The sequence below is a fragment of the Accipiter gentilis genome, chromosome 27 (assembly GCF_929443795.1).
Source record: "Accipiter gentilis chromosome 27, bAccGen1.1, whole genome shotgun sequence".
NCBI classification, from domain to species: domain Eukaryota; kingdom Metazoa; phylum Chordata; class Aves; order Accipitriformes; family Accipitridae; genus Astur; species Astur gentilis.
In genome coordinates this window covers 12,863,742-12,883,193 of record NC_064906.1, presented here as the reverse complement: position 1 = coordinate 12,883,193, position 19,452 = coordinate 12,863,742, and the positions used below count along the sequence as shown (strand labels likewise).

General features: G+C 42.7%; 1 protein-coding gene across 1 annotated transcript in view; it reads left to right on the top strand.

The window, feature by feature from the left end:
- Positions 1-18,833, top strand: part of TMEFF1 (transmembrane protein with EGF like and two follistatin like domains 1) — a 125,431-nt gene extending 106,598 nt beyond the window's left edge. Inside the window, exons 6-10 of the mRNA XM_049830115.1 lie at positions 5,435-5,583; positions 5,876-5,941; positions 11,762-11,885; positions 16,024-16,182; positions 17,860-18,833. Coding sequence (XP_049686072.1) covers positions 5,435-5,583; positions 5,876-5,941; positions 11,762-11,885; positions 16,024-16,182; positions 17,860-17,944 — 583 coding nt within the window. The 3' untranslated portion in view covers positions 17,945-18,833. The remainder of the gene's footprint in view (positions 1-5,434; positions 5,584-5,875; positions 5,942-11,761; positions 11,886-16,023; positions 16,183-17,859) is intronic.
- The last annotated feature ends 619 nt before the right edge of the window (positions 18,834-19,452 follow it).

Genomic DNA, 19,452 nt, shown 5'->3' with positions numbered 1-19,452 from the left:
AATCAAGTGCTTAAAAGGTGGAATATTAGAGATTTTACAGTTAGGGTCTACACTCTCTCCTCCTGGGTGCCCCTCTTTTGCTCCCCCCACAAATCCCTGCTCCCCCTTCATGATCTCAAGTTTTCCCTGCCCTCCCTTCCTGAGCAGCTGTCATAGTTTAAGCCCAGCCAGCAACAAAGCACCACGAAGCCGCTTGCTCGCTCCTCCCCTGTGGTGGGATGGGGAGGAGAAAATATAACTAAATGCTCATGGGTTGAGACAAGGACAGGGAGGGGTCACTGACCACTTATGGTCACAGGCAAAAACCAGACTCTTCTTGGGAAAAAAACAAAATCAATTTAATTTATTACCAATCAAATCAAAACAGGATAATAAGAAGTAAAACCTAACCTTAGAACACCTTCCCTCCACCCCTCCCTCCTTCCCGGTTCAACTCCACTCCCAGTTTTCTCTCCCTCCTCCTCCCCAGCAGTGGAGGGGCACAGGGAATGGGGGTTGGGGTCAGTTCCTCACACGTTGTTCTCTGCTGCTCCTTCCTCCTCAGGGGGAGGACTCCTCACTCTTCCCCTGCTCCAGTGTGGGGTCCCTCCCATGGGAGACAGTTCTCCACGAACTTCTCCACCTTGGGTCCTTCCCAGAGGTTGCAGTCCTTCACAAACTTCTCCGGCATGGGTCCCTTCCACGGGCTGCAGTCGTTCAGGCACAAACTACTCCAGTACAGGCTTTCCCATGGAGTCACAGCCTCCTTCGGTCACCCACCTGCTCCGCCATGGGGTCTTCCACAGGCTGCAGGTGGGCATCTGCTCCCACACTCCCCTCCATGGTCTGGGGGTGGGGAAAGCTTGCCGTCTCACCATGGGCTGCAGGGCCGTTCCTTCCTCCAGCACTCCTCCTCCCCTCCTTCCTCACTGACCTCGGTATCTGCAGAGAGGTTTCTCTCACTTTCCAACGTCCTCCCATGATGCAGGTTCCCCTTCTTAAATCTGTTCTCCCAGAGGCACTACCACCATCACTGATGACTACCCCCTCCCCTGCTACCAAAACCCCACCGCACAAACCCAGTACAGCAGCTCTCTGTGTTGTCCTCTGCTCTTTTCATACACTCTTCCCAGCGTAAGTGGGACTTGTCAGGGAACAGATTACAATTTGGGACTTAATTCTGCATCCAATTTCAGTCCAGCTGTGAATAAAAACAAAGCCCACAGTCCATGGAGCCTCACACAGGTTCTCCTGCCTGCAAAAGCCCCTGATAAGATTTCTGCCTTTTGAGGCCCCACTTTTAGCTCATTAACACTGCTGTGTCTTCTCCCATACTTCATGTGCTGCTTGTATGGTCCATGGAATGGTGCAGCCCTGCGGGCTGCGCTTGGTAGTCTTGGGCTTTGACTTCTGCCTGGCTTTAGGACTCAAACTGACTGGTGCGGGGAGTCTGTTCCTCTCAGGAGGTTGGATTTTCTGTCATCTCCTCAGTATCAAGCTACTGTCTGCCCCCTGTAGCTCTTTGACTTCAGGGTGTAACATATTTTCAGTATTTCATAGCACGTTCATTCAGGGATCTTCCAGTACTTTCCTGAGCTGCTTTTTTTTTTTCAGTCTATGGTGGTGGTCCTGTCCTCTTGCAGGGACTCAGCTGTCAGTTTCGATGCGTTTGATGTGCAGCAACAGAGCAGCAACTTGCTCCCCCACGGTTTTACCTTCCTTCACAAACACCGAGCAGTTAAAAACAACTTTCTGTTTCATGTTTTCTATCGAGAGCAGCACTCCCCGCATTTCACTGCTCCCACCTCACAATTTGGCGCTTCCCGCAGGCCTGGCTGTATTTTGGGTTTAGTGCCAACCAGCTGTAAGCAAGGACAACTTCACTGCACCCCACGCAGACTCTCTGACGGGTACGGGTTTCTAACGTGTGCTCCTGGCTCCCTCTCTGCCACCCTACTGCATCTGTGGAGACCTTGCTCCCTTCAGAGCATCACGCCCCAGCCATGTCCTCACCTTAACTCGTTCCCTTTCAGCTCTCTCAAAGGCTTCAGCCCTTTACATTGGAATAATGAAGCATAATATTTTCAATTTTTTTAAGTACATCAGTACAGTTCAACTGTTCATTATCCCACAGTATACTTACACCACCTGCTTTTACATGCCAGACGGCTCTGTCGAAGCATCTCTACCAGTAACTAAATGGCCAGGTGAGGGCCAGACGTACCATTTGGCATCATGGTCGTAGGCAGAGAAGTAGCTAATGGCATCAGGCAGATAATCAGATGTGTGTGGGAGGGTGAATGTCCGGAATTGAACTTCTGAACTCCTGAGCTGCAACCAGCACAGACTGGTTGTAAATTTGGGTACTGACCGGGCTAAACAGAAGTGTCACGTCCTGAATCCTCCAGTTAATAAAGAGCCACGAGACAGAGTCAGCGGCTGGTTGTGCAGTGCACTGCTGCGGATAGACTGCTTAGACTGGGAAACCGAGGGCCTGGGCTCTGGAGAGGAGATGTGTCCCAAAAGCCAGTGCCCTTGGATGGAAGAAGGGTGCCTGGAAGGAGGATGGTGTGGATCCTGGAAGAGGGGGCAGATCCTGGAGATCAGGGACACAAACACCAGGGGATGCCCAGTCGGTTTTGCCAGGCACCGTGGCCGGCAATGGCTGGCAACAGCAAGCCACGGCGGGGCAGAAACCACCATCTCCCCATCTCCCATCTCCCTGTGGGGAAGGGCAGTCAGGACCTACGCAAGGCCACAGTGCCTGGGGAGCACGTGTACGAGCACCACGGGTAATGGGTGGGCAGCAGGCAGGCGTCCCACCGGCTGGCTGGGTCTGTCTGGGCTGCGAGGGCCTCGCTGGAGATCTGGCGGGCCTGCAGCCCTCACGCCTGTGGGCGGAAAGCACATATGTCTGCCAGCTGGTCGGGGTCTGTCGTGCCAGCGAAGCCCCACAGGGGGTTTGGTGTGCTTGCAAGCCTCCAGCAAATCCCAGTATCCAGACTGGCAGCAGGCTGGTGTTTCACTCGCTCCCACCCCTGGCAGTCACCCGTTCTGTCCTGCTCCGACAACACAAAGCAGCTGCAAGCCTGTTGCAGCTGGTCAGTGGGCTTCAGCTGCTTCACGCTGCCCCAGCACTTATGGACTTATGCTTTTGTAGTTTTGGTGGGGTTTTTTTTTTTTTATTTTCCTACTTTTAGATGTAAATTTTAAACGATAAAAGTAAATTTTTGTACGTTGAAGAGATGGTTAGAGCTAAGACTGAGAGTGTTTATCAGAAAAACTGGGTCAGGAATTCACAACTAACCCCAAAACAAAAATTTGGCAATGCTAAGAAAGTAAGCATTTAACATTACATGTTAAATCTAAACACAGCGAAGCATAAAAAATGTAAGCAGTTTCCAAGCAGTTTCAACTCTAGCCTGTAATGTCACCATGAGGAAGAAAAAATTATTTTCAAAACTCACCTTGTTTGTCACCAGGAATGACAAAACTCAACAGCAATTATGATGCTACAGACCTTGGATGGCGACTACAGACAGATTTAGAGCTGTTTGGACATAGAAATACAGATGGAATTGGTCTGGAGGTACATATACAAATGTGCTCAAACATGACAAGGATGGGTGCACGAAGGCCGTGATGGTTCCTGAGTGCTAAGGCTGAGTGAAGGTATCTGTACGCATAGCCAGTGTCGTACAAAATAGGACTAGCTCTCTGTTCATTTGCGTCAATAATTGTGCACAACTGCTGAGCCGTGAGCCTTTTATTTGCGTATAGTAAATCTTAATAAACCCCTCATTAGGCTTAGAATCATGTAGGAGCATGTAAATGAAATAGTGCTTCCTTTCCTGGGTCTAAGGTTTACAACCATTACCATTTCTAGTAAGAAAAATTATTGTTATGTTCATCGTATTGATATTTAGCAGCTTTTTGAGTACTTTGAGGTAGGTCCCTAAGATGTGTAGAGACTCATTAATGGGGCAGTTTTCCTCTGTCAGTAGGTGCACTTAAAAACCTAGAGATGTTCTTTTGTCTAGCAACAATCTGAAGCTCACAGGCATGAGATATTATTGGCAAAATTATCATCTTTAAATTTAGGCAACAAAAGGTATTCATGGAAAAAGAGGGAGAGAGAAAGCTACGGTGGCTATCTTCAGTGTTTCTGCAGCATGGAATTGGGTTCTGCTGCAAGATCTGTTACTAACTTGAGGCACACATATGTCTATTTAATCATTTAATTGTATCTGGAACAGCTGGAAAGAACACAAAAAACCTGGCAAGTTGGTAGCTTGCTTTTTTTTCCCCACCCCATGTCTTATAAGAGTGAATCAAGATGAAGCTAGCAGCAGCTCCTAGCAGTCAGGCCATGTGCCCCCTGTGTAGAGGTTTCTGGCAAGGAGGGGGCCATGTGTCCACCGCTACGTCCTCAGAAGATGCAGAGCATCTCTTACTGCTCTCACAGCATCATGACTGAGACCTTGACCTGGTGCCCGCCTTGCCCACCGTTCTGTGGCCACAGTCCGTACTTTTCCCAGTCCAGAGGCGCAGCAGAGCTTGCAGAGCAAACTGAAACACACACAGCAACTTTCATTCAAAAATAGAGGTTCAGTTAAAAAGTAGAATATTGATTAAAATAAACAAATGGGGTGGGGCTTGGAAAGCTGGAAAGTTTTCCTGTGCCATGCACACATGTAAAATTTCAGGCCTTTTTGTTGGAGCAACAAAACTAACCAAAAACGGGTAAGTCATAGCCCTATCTAAGTCTTTGGCTGTCCTACATTTGTGTCATTAGGAACCAGCTACGTTCTAAATCTTCATTTTTTCCCACTTCCGTTTTACAATCCCTAGTTGCAAATTATATGGAAAATGCTGTGTCTAAAACAACCAAAGTGTCAATTAGATGCAATATGAAATAATTCATGTTGCATAATCCTGTTTTAAATACAACATAAACAACCCACTGTTAACTTTCAAAGGTGTGAATGAATGTCATTCATTCAGCTTCTGAAATAGAAAAACTCCTTTTACTGCTTAACAGAAATGGAAATCCTTTTCTTTTTGTTTCCCTCTCAGGGATCCTGACACCCCCCCAAAAAGCAGAATATTTGTCTGGGTTTGTTCAGACTTGAGAACACACACCACAAACTGTTACATTAATGTAGTGAGTCTTCCTAGCAATGTGTTATCAATTGTCAGGTGTTAATCAATGAGACTGATATCATAGTAAAACTACAAGAAGCATGAATACATTATTAAAAAGCACGCTGAAGCACCTATTCATAATTTTATACATTCTGCTTGGAAGCCTGAGATGTCAATGAATTCTTCAGCATCTTCACACATCTCCTCTCCAGGTATTAGTGTATGAGCCAGTGTTTACTGAGGACTCAACGTGACTTAATTTTTGTTTGCTGGATGTCAATTTTGTTTTGCTGTGTGTTTAAATTAACAGGTGTGTATGTAATATAGACTGCAGTGGATACAGTTTCAATCCTGTATGTGCTTCTGATGGAAGTTCCTATAACAATCCATGCTTTGTTAGAGAAGCATCGTGTCTGAGGCAAGAGCAGATCGACATCAGGCACCTTGGACACTGCTCGGGTAGGCTTAATTTTGTTTTTCTGGTAAATGTAAATTCTGAGTAATTTTTTTAGTTCAAAACCTACAGCTTGAGGTGTGCCATGTGTTGGTCTGGATGCTGGGGCTACTGGCTGTTACTGACCAGGTGTACTACCAACCTGGTCGTACGGGAGGAGCAATGTGAGAATGTGTCCAGTTTTACTGCAATTAAAATACTTCTTTGAAAATTATTCTGGCTTCTCAATGACATACATGTAGTGATCTGGAAATAAGCATTTCCTAATAGCTATCCATGCATGTTTTTATCATCTAGAAACAGAAGACACAAACGCAGTTGGAAAGAAAGACGATGGCATGCAGTATCGGCCAGAGGTGAAAGGTACTGTGCTGACTTTGTGCTGTTTCATTATGGTTTCACAAGATGAGAAAATAGAGCACGCAGATCCCTTCTTGTCTGCCTTACAGCTTTGATTTCTATAACTGAGACGGAACTGTAAGCACTTTCTTTCTTACAGCACGTTGCAAGGCTGGAAGAAGGAGATGTGCATGATTTGTGAGTTTTACCTGCTGTATTCCTCTAAGGTGCCCAGCTGCTTACCACCCTATGCAGCGGTCATAGGATTAGACTCCCCCCAAGTGCTGTGAATATGATTTTACTGGAAGACACTGAGCTGTGACATTCCTGATGAAATGACACAAGCCTCCCTCCTGTGACCTCATCTTTTCTGTTAACTTCTGGAAGAAAAATGGCAGATTCTGTATTTGTTAGGTTGTTTTAAAATGTTTTCAGTAAACTAATACACTGAACCACATCGGCTGAAAATGTTTTACCTATATGAACCTTACTTTACCTTTAACAGCCTTAGTATAACTGAAATAAGGCAGAGTTTCACTTTCTGCTCAGTTATTTTATGTGGTAGTAGCCCCTGTGTCTTAGGTGCATTCTCAGAACAAATATGCTTCTGTATGTCATGGCTCTTGCTCAAAGTGTTGCTGTCCAGGACAAAACACCTCTGTCTTTCTCAAGTTATTGGCAAAGAGCAGACCTTTCTAGGTGTTAACCTAGGTGTTAACCTTTCCTCCTCTTCTCTCACAAATAATAGCATGGATAGAATAGAATAGAACAGAACAGAACAGAATAGAATAGACTATTTCAGTTGGAAGGGACCTACAACAATCATCTAGTCCAACTGCCTGACCAGTTCAGGGCTGACTAAAAGCTAAGGCATGTTGTTAAGGCTTGGGGCATCAACTGCCTCTCTGGCAAGCCTGTTCCAGTGTTTGACCATGCTCTCGGTAAAGAAATGCTTCTTAATGTCTCGTCTACGCCTCCCCTGGTTCAGCATTGAACCATTCCCACATGCCCTGTCACAGCATACCAGGCAGAAGAGCACAGCACCTCCCTCTCCACATCCCCTCCCCAGGAAGCTGTGGAGAGCAATGAGGTCGCCCCTCAGGCTCCTTTTCTCCAAACTAGACAAGCCCAAAGTCCTCAGCCACTCCTCACAGGACATTCCTTCCAGCCCTGTCACCAACTTAGTTCCACTCCTCTGGACGCACTCAAGGACCTTCACATCCTTCTTAAATTGTGGGGCCCAGAACTGCACACAATACTCAAGGTGAGGCCGCACCAATGCTGAATACAGCAGGATTAATCATCTCTGTGACCGGCTGGTTATGCTGTGGTTGATGCACCCCAGGATGTGGTTTGCCCTCCTGGCTGCCAGGGCACACTGCTGACTCATATTGAGCCTGCTGTTGACCAGCACCCCCAGTTCCCTTTCTGCAGGGATGCTCTCCAGCCATTCCTCTCCCAATTTATCCTTGTGCCTGGTGTTACACCGTCCTAGGTGCAGAATCTGGCATTTGGACTTGTTAAATTTAATTCCATTAATTATTGCCCAGTGCTCCAATCTAGATCCTACTGCAAGGCATCTTGTCCCTCAAGAGAGTCAACAGCACCTCCCAGTTTGGTATCATCAGCAAACTTGCTAATGGTGCATTTGACTCCTGCCTCCAGGTCATTGAAAAATATATGGTACAGAACTGGCCCTAGAATTCGAGCCCTGAGGAACACCATTGGTGACGAGTCACCAGCCAGATGCAACCCCCACTCACTACAACCCGCTGAGCCCTGCTGTTCAGCCAGTTCTTCATCCAGTGCACCATGAATCCGCTCATCTCACAGTTGGACAACTTGTCCAGAAGGATGCTGTGAGGGACAGTATCAAAAGCCTTACTAAAATCCAGAAAAATGACATCCACCCGCCTTTATCCACTAGGCAGGTGACTTTGTAGGAGGACATCAAATTAGTTTATCCCTATTAGTCAGATGACCATCTTCAACAAGTCCAATGTTTTCTTTAGACCTCCTCTGGCTATTAACATACTTTAAAAAGCCCTTCTTTTATCTGACACAACACTGGCCAGATTCAACTCTAATTGAGCTTTGGCCTTTCATGTCTTCTCCCTGCATATACGAACCACAGCTCTGCAATCTTCCTGCAAAGCCTGACCTTGCTTCCAGAGATCATACAGTTTCTTTTTCCTCTTGAGCTCCATGAGGAATTCCCTGTTCAGCCAAGCTGGTCTTCTGCCTCGCTTGTTTGACTTGCAACACAATGGGATTGCCTGTCCCTGTGCTTCCAAAAGGTGCTTCTTAAAAACTGACCAGCACTCTTGGACTCTTAAACCCTCAAAAGCAGATTCCCAGGGTACTCTCCTAAACAGCTCCCTGAACAGCTTCAGGTTTGCTCTTCAGAAGTCCAGAGTAGCAACTCTGCTGTCCTTTTTTCTCATTACATTGAAAATTTTAAACTCAACCATTTCATGATCACTGCGGCCAAGACAGCCACCTACCATCACATCCCCCACGAGTCCTTCTCTATTCAGAAATAGCAAGCCTAGAAGGGCGTCTTTCCTAGTTAGCTCACTGAGTACCTGTGACAAGAAGTTATCTCCTACAACCTTCAAGAATTTCCAAGACCTGCTTGTCACAGCAGTATGAGATCTCTTTTGATCAACATCAGACTCTTTGTTGCTACATCATTAGTACCCATGTGAAACAAGAGGAATGGATAGTAGTCTGAAGGTTGTACTAAGCTCTTCAATCCTGTGGTGACATCCCTAATTCGGGCCCCAGGGAGGCAGAAAACTTCCCTGAAAAGAGGGTCCGGTCTGTAAATGAGTGCTTCCGTTCCACACAGGAGGAACCACCAATGACCATAACTCTCTGTTCTTTCTCCTTGGCACTGGTCTTAATGCAGGGGGGGGGTTGTGAGGAGTTGGTATCTTCTCTGTTAGCTCTGGTCTTTAGTTTTTTCTGTCGTTATACTTGTTTTGGACTCCCATGGCCTCCCAGAGTAAAGCCATCCCACCATGGCTTTCATTCCTTGTGTTCTTCTTGAAAAGCCATTCAGTGCCAGAAAGCTCTGTATAATTTTCTTTTTTCACAAATTCTTTTATTTTCACTCCATATGATGTGCCAGTCTTCATTTACATTATGATGGCACAAAAGGCACCAAATGGAATGTACATCTTATTATGTGATGTAATGAAACACCACTTTTGGTTCCTATTCAGAAGAAGTTACAGCCTTTTATTCATTGCATTTTAATTGCCCTTGAAATCTAGTTAGTGCAAAAAACATTGTATATAATTATCATTATTAATGCATATAGCTTATGCAGTCTCAAGTTCGGCAAACGATGTGCACAGAGGGAGTATGCCTTATGCAAAAAAATTGTTTTGAAATTTTTCTATGCAGTAGTCTGGTCTTTTTATAATAGCGAGAGCTTGAAGTGAACTACTTTGAATGACTTTTTCTTCCAGGATAAGAGAACAGTCCACAGTTCTATCTGTTTGCTTTTGCTTTAAATTCCTGTGAGTTACTCTTGTTAAACCCTGTTCTCTGAATGTATACTACCTTCTAGTCTTGAGAACCACAGTCATGACAGTCTCCTTCTCCTGCAGTGCAAGTGGCTACCTAAAGTTACATCAGAAAGGTCTCTCTTCCCAGCTTCATCTGTCTTGCTGGTTTTGTTGTACCAAGATGAGCATGAGAGTTTCAGTTTTTGTGCATGCCTCTTGCTTCTGGTGAAGTATCTGAACTCTTATATCCAGCCACTCTTTCAAGGCTCCTACAGCAGGTAAATCTTGCACTTGGAAGCTCTGAAGCAGTCTAGCAGGCGGATTCCCATCAATAGGTGGGTAAATGTCTGTTTTACACTAGCAATCACCTCCTGCATTTAACAACATCTCTTTGCTTAATACAAGTTTTGCCTCTGACTTGGGTGACCCTGGCTACCTGACCACCTTTCAGGGGATGCATCTTCTGAGGGGTCTGACATTCTCTATTAGTACATACATTAAAACCAGACATGGCACAGCTATCTGAACAGACTAATATGTATGTAGCTTATTACTAGCCTTTGATTGAGACCAGATGTGACAGTAATTAACTGCTTGGAGGAGGACGGATGCAACAGTTTTGGGATGAGACATCCCCACTTTCCTCCTCTTAGGCATGCTACCCCATAGTCCATTCCATCAGGGCAGTGGTGGACATATTGTCAGTATTAGGCAATGTTCTTCCCTTGTATCAAGTCTTCTGTATCTTTGAAGCATAGCCTGATCCAACAGTCTTCCTTATATCTAAAACCTCTAATAGTTAGATTTTTTGTTTCTCCTGGAACAAATTAGAAAACATTCCAGAAAATGTTCAGGGAAAACCTAAAACAGCAGCATGCCTTTTTTTCTTGTATAAATACATTATCTTTCTTGCTGGTGTTATTTCAAATATCTGCAATTGTATAAGAGATTTCTTCTTCACAGTCCCTTTTTGCTTTGCACCTGCAGTCTATTATAATCTTGTATTTGTGACGCTATAGTCTATTGCCATGGAAATGAACATAATTCCACAATTAACACTCACATCTTTAGATCCCTGCTCTTTAGAGAAGTTCATTATGAAATACCAACTTCTGTGTTTAGGACATTTTTACAGAAGAATTTTGGGGAAAGAACGGTTGAAAATGTACACAGCTTTAGATAGTTTTAGTAACATGACAGAAGCACAAAATGCATTGGGGCAGAAGGGACTGCCTTCCTGTGCTGGGCTGACCTGGCCAGCCACTGAGTGCCCACCAGCCACTTGCTCAGCCCCATCTTGCCCCCAGGAGGATGGAGGAGAGAGCAAAACGTGAAAAACTCATTGGTCAAGATAAAGGCAGTTTAAGAAGTGAAGGGGAAAAACCAACAAGCGAAGTAAAAGCCATCACTCGCAACATCCCACCAGCAGCCTGATGCCCAGCTGGTCTCTGAGCAACTGCCACCTTGGAAAAACCAAAACCACAGTTTTTATTGCTCAGCATGATGTCACATGGTAGGGAATATCCCTTTGGTGAATTGGGGTCAGCTGTCCTGGCTGTGCCTCCTCCCAGGGTCTTGCCCACCCCCAGCCTACTCATGGAGGGGAGAAGCAGAGAAAGCTGTGATGCTCTGCAAGCAACAGCCAGAACACTGGTGTGTTCTTAGCACTGTTTCAGTCAGAAATCTAAAACACAGCACCGTACACGCTGCTATTTAGAAAGTTAACTCCATCCCAGCCAAAACCAGTACACTTCCCAAAGGAATGGGTATTTTCAGCTCATTTCAATGTTTTGAAGTTCGCTCTCGATAAAAGCGTTTCACTGAGGAAGACCACTATCGTAGTGTGTTTTATTTCAGCTGGAGGTAACAACTGGTGCTACCAGACGGATCTGGGCTTTATCAAGTTGTATTCTACCCAGTAATCATAAAATGTGGTTCAGCTTCATTCTAACCCTTCAGATATTTTTTCCTCTGTTTAGACACGGCAGAACGCTCTGTGGGTCTATGTATTAGCTCTTTGCCCCAATGCCACTGACAAGGCTTCTGCTGATCTTCCTGCATTGGCTTGTTTCTGTCATGAATACTTTTCTCCTTTCGAGAAACCTGACATAAGAAGCATATGTAGCTGTCTCTGAGGATAATTTTTCAGTGCAGTACATTCTAGCAAATCTCTGTAGGTGCCTCTGGAACTTCACCCTTAAGCCTTTCCTTTATTATTCTGTATTCCTTTATTCACTACAAGTTTTTAAGGATATGCTATTCTTGGTTGAGATTTTTTAATGACTATCGTACAGCCATTTGTAATTGTTTATGTACATTTCTTTTCAAGATGCCAGTGATCAAAGAGAAGACATTTACATTGGAAACCACATACCTTGTTCAGAAAGCTTCAACGGCTACTGTATACATGGAAAATGTGAATTCATTTATTCCACTCAGAAGGCTTCCTGCCGGTAAGTCCTGCATGCCTCCAAAATGTGCTTGAGATTGCTGTAAAGCTTAATCAAAATGCTCTCTAGACATAATTACAGGATGTATCAGCTTGCAGTTATCTAACCAGTGGCACAGGAGCCATATCCCTATGCTGTGGGCAGCACCCAGCTGCTCCAGTTGTGCAGGAGATAGTGCTCAAAGGAGAGGCTCAGTCAGTCGGGTAGTTCAGAAGCTGAATCCCTCTGAGAAGTGTGGCCTCAGTGTTGCGTTCTTATTTTCAGCTGCTAAATCCTATCTAGAGAAAAAACAAAACAAAACACAACGCACAAAAAAATGCTTCTGTCTTGCATGGCTTCTCTGTATGACTGTGCTTTCCCCTTTGACCTCTCAGTCTGTTCTTACACTATCTGTACATTTTATTGCTCCTGTCATAAACTCTCTCCAGAGTATCAATATCTTATTTTTAACATTTATTGCCTTTTTTCACAATAATAGGCTTCATCTAGAGAGTATAAAATTGCAAAATATTTTTTAGTCTGCACTTTTTCTCTACAATATAATCTAGCAGCTCAGTACACTCAGTATTAAGCCTCTCAGTGTTTCCCAGGATATCTGAGTGTTCCAGTTTATTTCCTTAACTCCCAGATAATTTTTTTCTTTACATTTCACCAACTAAATTCTGCATCTTTGTTTTCCTCAAAAATAAAGATTAATTTAAAAAGTTGTTTACAGAAAAAGGCCATTTCTTCTTAATAACACGTAGTGCCCTACTTATTAGGAGGTTTCACTCCTGAACTTTTATCTTGCAAGCTTGTACTTTCAGATTAATGTGGTTGAAGATGCTATAACTCTTTGCTTTCCTTTGCTTTGGAAACTTCAGCTGTAAATCCATTAGGTACTATCACATTTTCTCCCCTGACCTTTATTGATCAAGGATATTTAGGGGTTTTTGCACTGCCAAGATTTAAGGGTTTCCAGACTGATCAGAGGGCAGGAAGCCCAAAAGGCAGAGCCAGTATGGTTGTCAGCTTAAGCATTTGAAAGCCTATATTATTCCTTTTCCCCTCTGACACCCTTTCTTGTTTATTTTCACCTTTCCAATAGGACTTATATGCTTTTCTCTTTTCTTTGGCTAGTACCAAGAGAGCTCAAACACGCCTTTGCTTCTCTTGGGAAACAGGGTGCATCCCCAACATCATCTTGATGGGCATTAGGCAGCACTATTTGATTACAGTATTCTTTGACCTAGAGCTGTGTTTAACACAGTTTCTGATGGATTTTTCCTCAAAATATTTAAAGTAGAGGTATTTCAAGGAAAACATTCCTGGCTGAATGAACTGATATTTTTATTTCTCAGAATTTTTTTCTGGATGGCGGTAATCATATAGTCATTTATTCATTTATGATTCAATTACTATTCAATCATTTAAATATTCATTATTACTCTAATAATTACTGATGGGCAATGTTTTGATGAATTTAATTAATGTACTGTCCCTTAAATTCTATTTTATAATTACATATACTATTAGTACCTTTAATTATTTGTTTAAACAACCTGAACAATAGCTCAGCACTGGACCTAGCACAACAAACCTCATGTGTTTCCAGTCAAGAATTTCTGACTCTCAGTTCTTAACCCTAAGTATCAGATCTCCTTTGGATTTTTCTTGGCTATTTAAATACTGATGGTCTCATACTTTATGTGTGTTTCTTACTGGAACAGAGTTATTAAGGAAACAAATTATTTATATCAGACAGCAATCCGCCATAGTAATCATGTACTTCTACCAAGAAAAAAAAAATTCTTTCTTTCTCTGGCAATGAAAATATAATGATGAATGCTAGGGGAAGATTGTTATTTTCAAATGCTTTGCATTCTCATACATATCTAGCATATACATTGTTTAATTTGGTCCTCATTTCCTGGTAGTGATATATGTGAGGTATCAGATGACCTAAAAAACTGCAGAAAATACCTGTGCAGAGCAAATTCTGACTTTTGCTTTCACTGGGGGCAATGAATCTTCCTGCTCATTGTACAGCAGCCCTCCAGGACTGCCAGCAGGCAGGTGGGAGGAAGGTTTTGTAGTAGTCAATAGCATAATATTTAGTTTAGCAGCCTTTGCACAGCTGGGATCTGGTCTATCCCCTGCTGTCCCTCTTATGCAGTGCATTTCTGCCCTGTCCTTATGGCAGGCTGCATCAAGGAGGAACAGTTCACCTCTTTGCAAATAAATCTAAACTTCTTTATGCTAACTCAATTAATTGACTGATCAGCATATTTTGATAAATCCATGTTGACCTCTATTTATCTTGCTGTTATATTAATGCTATATTATCTTGTTATATATTAATGCAGCAGAACGCTTTAAAATCTGTTCTACTAGTTTAAAGTAGCTTAAACTAGTGCTTAGTACTTTATTCCACCACCAACATCGTTCTTAACACAAGCACTTCTTTGCTGGAATTCAATACTCCTGAATCTCCATTCAGTACTTCTCAGAAATAATTTCCTGGCGCTTCAGTGTTTCTGAGGAAACATCTTTGAATTACTTGTGCCTCCTCTGCTTTGTTTTGCCTCCTCTGCTTTAAAGCAATTCTCACATTGATCACACTTTGACTGTTACCTTCATAATGAAAAGCAAAGTAACAGTAAGAATTCAGTCCTCTTCACTAGCAGGGAGCCCTTATTGTTTCTTTCTGCACGATTTAACAATGTGTTCCCTGTCCTGTTTCTTCCTGTATGCTAATACATGTTTCTCTTGATTCCCTTCCTAGCCATTACAGAGCTTACTTACAGTACACGGGGGTTTTTCTTTAATAACTCTGCTCTTACCGGAGCTTGTTTCATGCCTGAACCAAAACTCCTTACACAGCAGCTCATGGCTGGAGAAAGTAGAGTCACAAGATTATGAACATGTAAACCCCAACTATTATCCCTCCATGCAAAGGGGGATTAGAATTTGCATTAGCAGTTGTAGGAAGGTCTGTGGAGTAGTTATTTCATTCCTCCAAACAGAATTAATTCGTACCCTAGCACAGAGCTTTTGGATGGATGAGACTGATTTTGTGTCTCATTCAGGCTTATCTGATCCAGTTTACAAAAGGATTGTTTCTCTGCCTGCGTGTTTGTATTTCTTCTCCAGCTGTCTACTACAGAGCTGGAGCCCAATTGTATGATTCAGTAGCCCTTAATGATGCATTTGCATCAGTCAGTTTTCAAGGATAGCTGTACAGGGAACTTGCTCAGGGATGTGAGTGGTGGCCTTTGATTCTGCAGACTGCAGCTCAGTGTCTTGGGCTGCTCTTGCCTTTCCTTGTGCTTCTGCTTCTCTTGCCTTGTGACACGAATTTCTCCAGAGCGTGTTTCCACTGCCACCTTCACCACTGGCCCATCTTGCAGTACCTGAACACATATTGCTGATCAGGAGCAGCCTCTGCTGAGTTTCTCACTGAGCTAACTGCTGCTTTGCTCAGGCAAGGTACTATTTAGAGCAGCTGCTTCTCTTCTGTCTCCAGCCATTTCTCCCCCACCCCTGGATTCTTCTGTGAACTCTCTCTTGAACAGTTGTGGACTATTGGATTTTCTAACCCGACCTCTGTCAAATTTTGGTTTGGTGACAAGGCAGGAGGGGGGTTGAGGCTGGTCTTGTCCTATAGGTTTTGCAGGATTCCACTTCTGCAGGCTGCAGCTTGAAAAGGGATCTTCCTTTCCCCCCATTTTTCAAGGTTTCTCTTCCTCTTTGTCACTTCCCTCCCATATTGATGTTGCATGAGCGTGTTTCATGAGCGTGCTTCTTTGCGTTTCATTTAGCCTTGTCTACATGTTTCACCTAGTTGCTTTATTCGTCCTAAATATGGCCCCAATTTAATAATGACCCCACATATTTCTTTTGCCAAATCAGGGCCTTCACCACGCTCGTGTGTTTTCAGAGGGCCAGTAGTAACCTCATCCAGGAAAGCAGAGCATATCTGCTCTGCCTTTTCTCTTGCCACAGAAATCCAAACCATTCCCCAATCTAAGTGTTACCACACCTCTGCCTTCTCACCAGCTCCTTCTCAGCTAGAGTCACCTTGGACTCCTTATTTCATCTGCAAAATGACTGGGCTGTTGTCAAATTACAGTTTCCATGAAATATACCTTTTCTTTTTCAGGTGTGAATCAGGATATACTGGACAGCACTGTGAAAAGACAGACTTTAGTATTCTTTATGTTGTCCCAAGTAGACAAAAGCTTACGCATGTCCTTATTGCAGCAATAATTGGAGCTGTACAGATTGCCATTATAGTTGCAATTGTCATGTGCATAACAAGGTAGGTAAATGCAAAAACAGTGAAAAATTACACATTGTTTGGATATACTTTTTCTGTGTTTAAATATTTGACCCCCAAAATTTTATGTGCTTTAATGTATGTCCTAAAATACGCACATAAAAAATACCTAATGACTGAAGTGGAAGGATTATGTAACATCCTACTGACTTTTTTTTCTGGTCACAAACCACACATTTGTTTAAATTCACAAAACACCAGTAACTACTCTGAATTCCCAGTCCAAATACCCAGCAGAACAGATCAGCCTTGAAACACATCCAAAAGGTCAGCTACTGTGTTAGACCTTCACTGGAGTTATTCAAGCATTGATGATATCTTATAGAAGCTATGATCCCCCCCTCACACCCAGTGAAACCAGAGAGGTTGACAAGATGCTGTTCCCTGCAGTACCACTGTAAATGGTGTTACACAGAGAGAGAAGTATCCCTCACACCATATATGCTTTCTGAAAATCAATGTGCAGCTAGTCCTGTTATTAGGCACTCTCCGTGGGAACCTATTTTATGAAATGTGAAGATGCACAAGCACAGTGTTCAAGTTTCTGGGTTGTCTCAGACTCTCACCCTGTATGAAAACTGAGATGAGCGCCATGGATTCTTTTTGATGACAAGGGATTCAGTTTGCTCATCAAGGACTTGAACCCAAGAAGGACTGAGGGCTCTGGGATAAAGGATGGCTTTGTTCCCTTATAGGTACATGAAGCATTTAAGTCCTACACTTGGGCATCCATGCCACACTTTGCATTTTCCTCCTCAACTTGTCCTTCACTTTTTCAGTTCCAGTTACATTGGGCCATAAAACTTTCTGCTACTGCATTAGTGCATGGCTTCCCAAACTCAGTGATATAGAGTGACACCCCTGTGAACAAACAGTATAAGCCTCCTTCCCTATCTGTCTCGTAAGGTTCAACATAGCAGGCATAAGTACACATATCTAACACCTCCTGCACATGTAAGAGAGTTATTTGGCTCATCCAACTGATGTCATCCCTTTTTTACTCAACACCCTGCTGGCCAAAGCAGTGGTGTGGAAGGCTGTGGTTCAGCATCCCTCCTGTTTCAGCCTCCCTACGACCGTTCCCCAGCTCACAGTCTCTCAGGAATAGTCTGTCTGATGGGCTGAGAAAGTCCCGTCCCGTTCAGAATTGCTGGTTTTTGTGAATCCTTTCTTAGTTGTGTGTCCATCCCCAAGAAGGGGATTGCCTGAGTCACCCCATAGAGATTCCTGGGTGGGCTCTGTCTCAGGGACTGCCCATGAGCAGCAGGGCGCCTGGAGAGCCAGCACTTCAAAAGGCTGACTGATCCAGTCTTACCATCCACTGGATTTTAAGTATGAAATATGTATAAAGTAAAGCCAATGCAATTACTCACCATGGTACGTGTTCTGCTGGATCAAGGCTGAAGGCCAGCACCTTGCTGGCTTCGGTCTCAAGTTCAAGCAGAACTCCCTTCTGAGTGATCTGGGGTCCCACAGACATCCCCAGGTGACAGTCTGATACCAAACAGCAGGAGCATCCCCCCTGTCAGCACAGCTCACAGACTCCTTGCTATTGTTAAGTACAGAAAGTTATGTCCATATGTTATTGCTAGGCTTAATTTTATGTGGCATATATAGAATCAGCCCTCCTTTTTCTTTCTCTCTCTCTCTTTTTAACAGAAAATGCCCCAAAAACAACAGAGGACGTCGGCAGAAGCAAAACCTAGGCCATTTTACTTCAGATACATCATCCAGAATGGTTTAACTTAGTGATTTTTATACCTACATTGACCATGTGATGTACATTTTTATTATATCTTTTTTTAAAGAATGGAAATATTTATTTCAGAGGCCTTATTTTTGAACATTTTTAGTGTAACAATGTTGGTCTGTATTCTTGAAAGCATCAGCTCTAACAGCTATGGACTGTTTTAGTATCTTTACTTTTATGTTTTTGAATACAGTAGTTCATTTTCTGTATCTGTATCACATGGTTATATAATAGACTTGTGCTTTATCCATGGAATGTAATATTTTTGGGAACACAGATTTATTCCACCAATTGTTGTAGATTAAAAAAAAAAACAAAACAAACAACAAACCAACAAAAATGTCCACATTACCTAGCAAACAAGGCATGAACTAAAGGTAAAAATGTTTACAGCTTACTTTTCTTATGAGAAACTAGAAAACACTGTGTTTAAATACCGTAGATATTTAAATGTTTTTGGAAGTTAGTAACTGATTTTTTAGACACTGCCTATCGCATGAACTGTGAAGCTGTGTGCTGTGTGTAGTTGTAACATATTTATAAAATGTGTGGGCTGGGTCTAAGCACTGCCATCTTCATAAATAATTCCAACAATTTATTTTTAAAGAGGAAAATTATAAATTTCATAATTTCGGAAGTTACCTGGTAGAGCAGATGGCACAGGTCCAAAAGAAGTAGGTCTTAGTAGATTTAGGTATTGTAAAAATTGGTGTTGAATAATTGAACACAAATAATTGGAATAAAGCCTACTTGATCACTGTTAAAGCTGTTTTAATACTTCTTAAACTTTTTTAAAGAAAATACATGTTTTAACACCTACAATACAGATTGTATAGTGTTTGTGATTAAAATAAAAAAATAATAATAAAAGTGAATGAATTACTAGTGCTCTTGTATAGAGTATTTTCAAGAGCTAAAGAAGTCCATCCAAATTAGTCTGCTGGTCATAGTTATAATAATAGACTGTTAGTTGTCGTTTGAAAGATCCCGAGATAAAGTGTGAATAGGATGTGTTCAGCTGTTTTAACATGTAGTTTAGGCTTTCAAAATTTTGCATGTGGGATTTAATAATTTGTTCAATAAAAAAAAAAATGCTTTCAACATTTTGAACTGGAAAAGCATGTCACAATACAACTTTTTCACTATATTGCCTCTGGTTTAGTGTGTTTATTTGTTATCCCATGTGGTAATTGCAGCAAGCTGAAGACCTGAAGTTGTTTTGCTGGAAAAAACAACCGTGTTAATTTTCCTGACCACTCTTTGAATTCCCTCGGAGGAAAGCACACCAGTAACATGAAAACAAAAGTAGATCGTTAAAAATATGCAAGTTTGCTTTCCTGCTTAATTAGTAAGTTACTTAACTTTCCTGGATTAACGCTAATAACTTCACCAGTACAGAAGCATGACCCTTCAAACGTAACGTTCCTTTCCAGACATTGCTTCCTAATTTTAGGGGTTTCATGTTGCTGAAAGTATCTGAACAATCATGTGTGGATATTTTG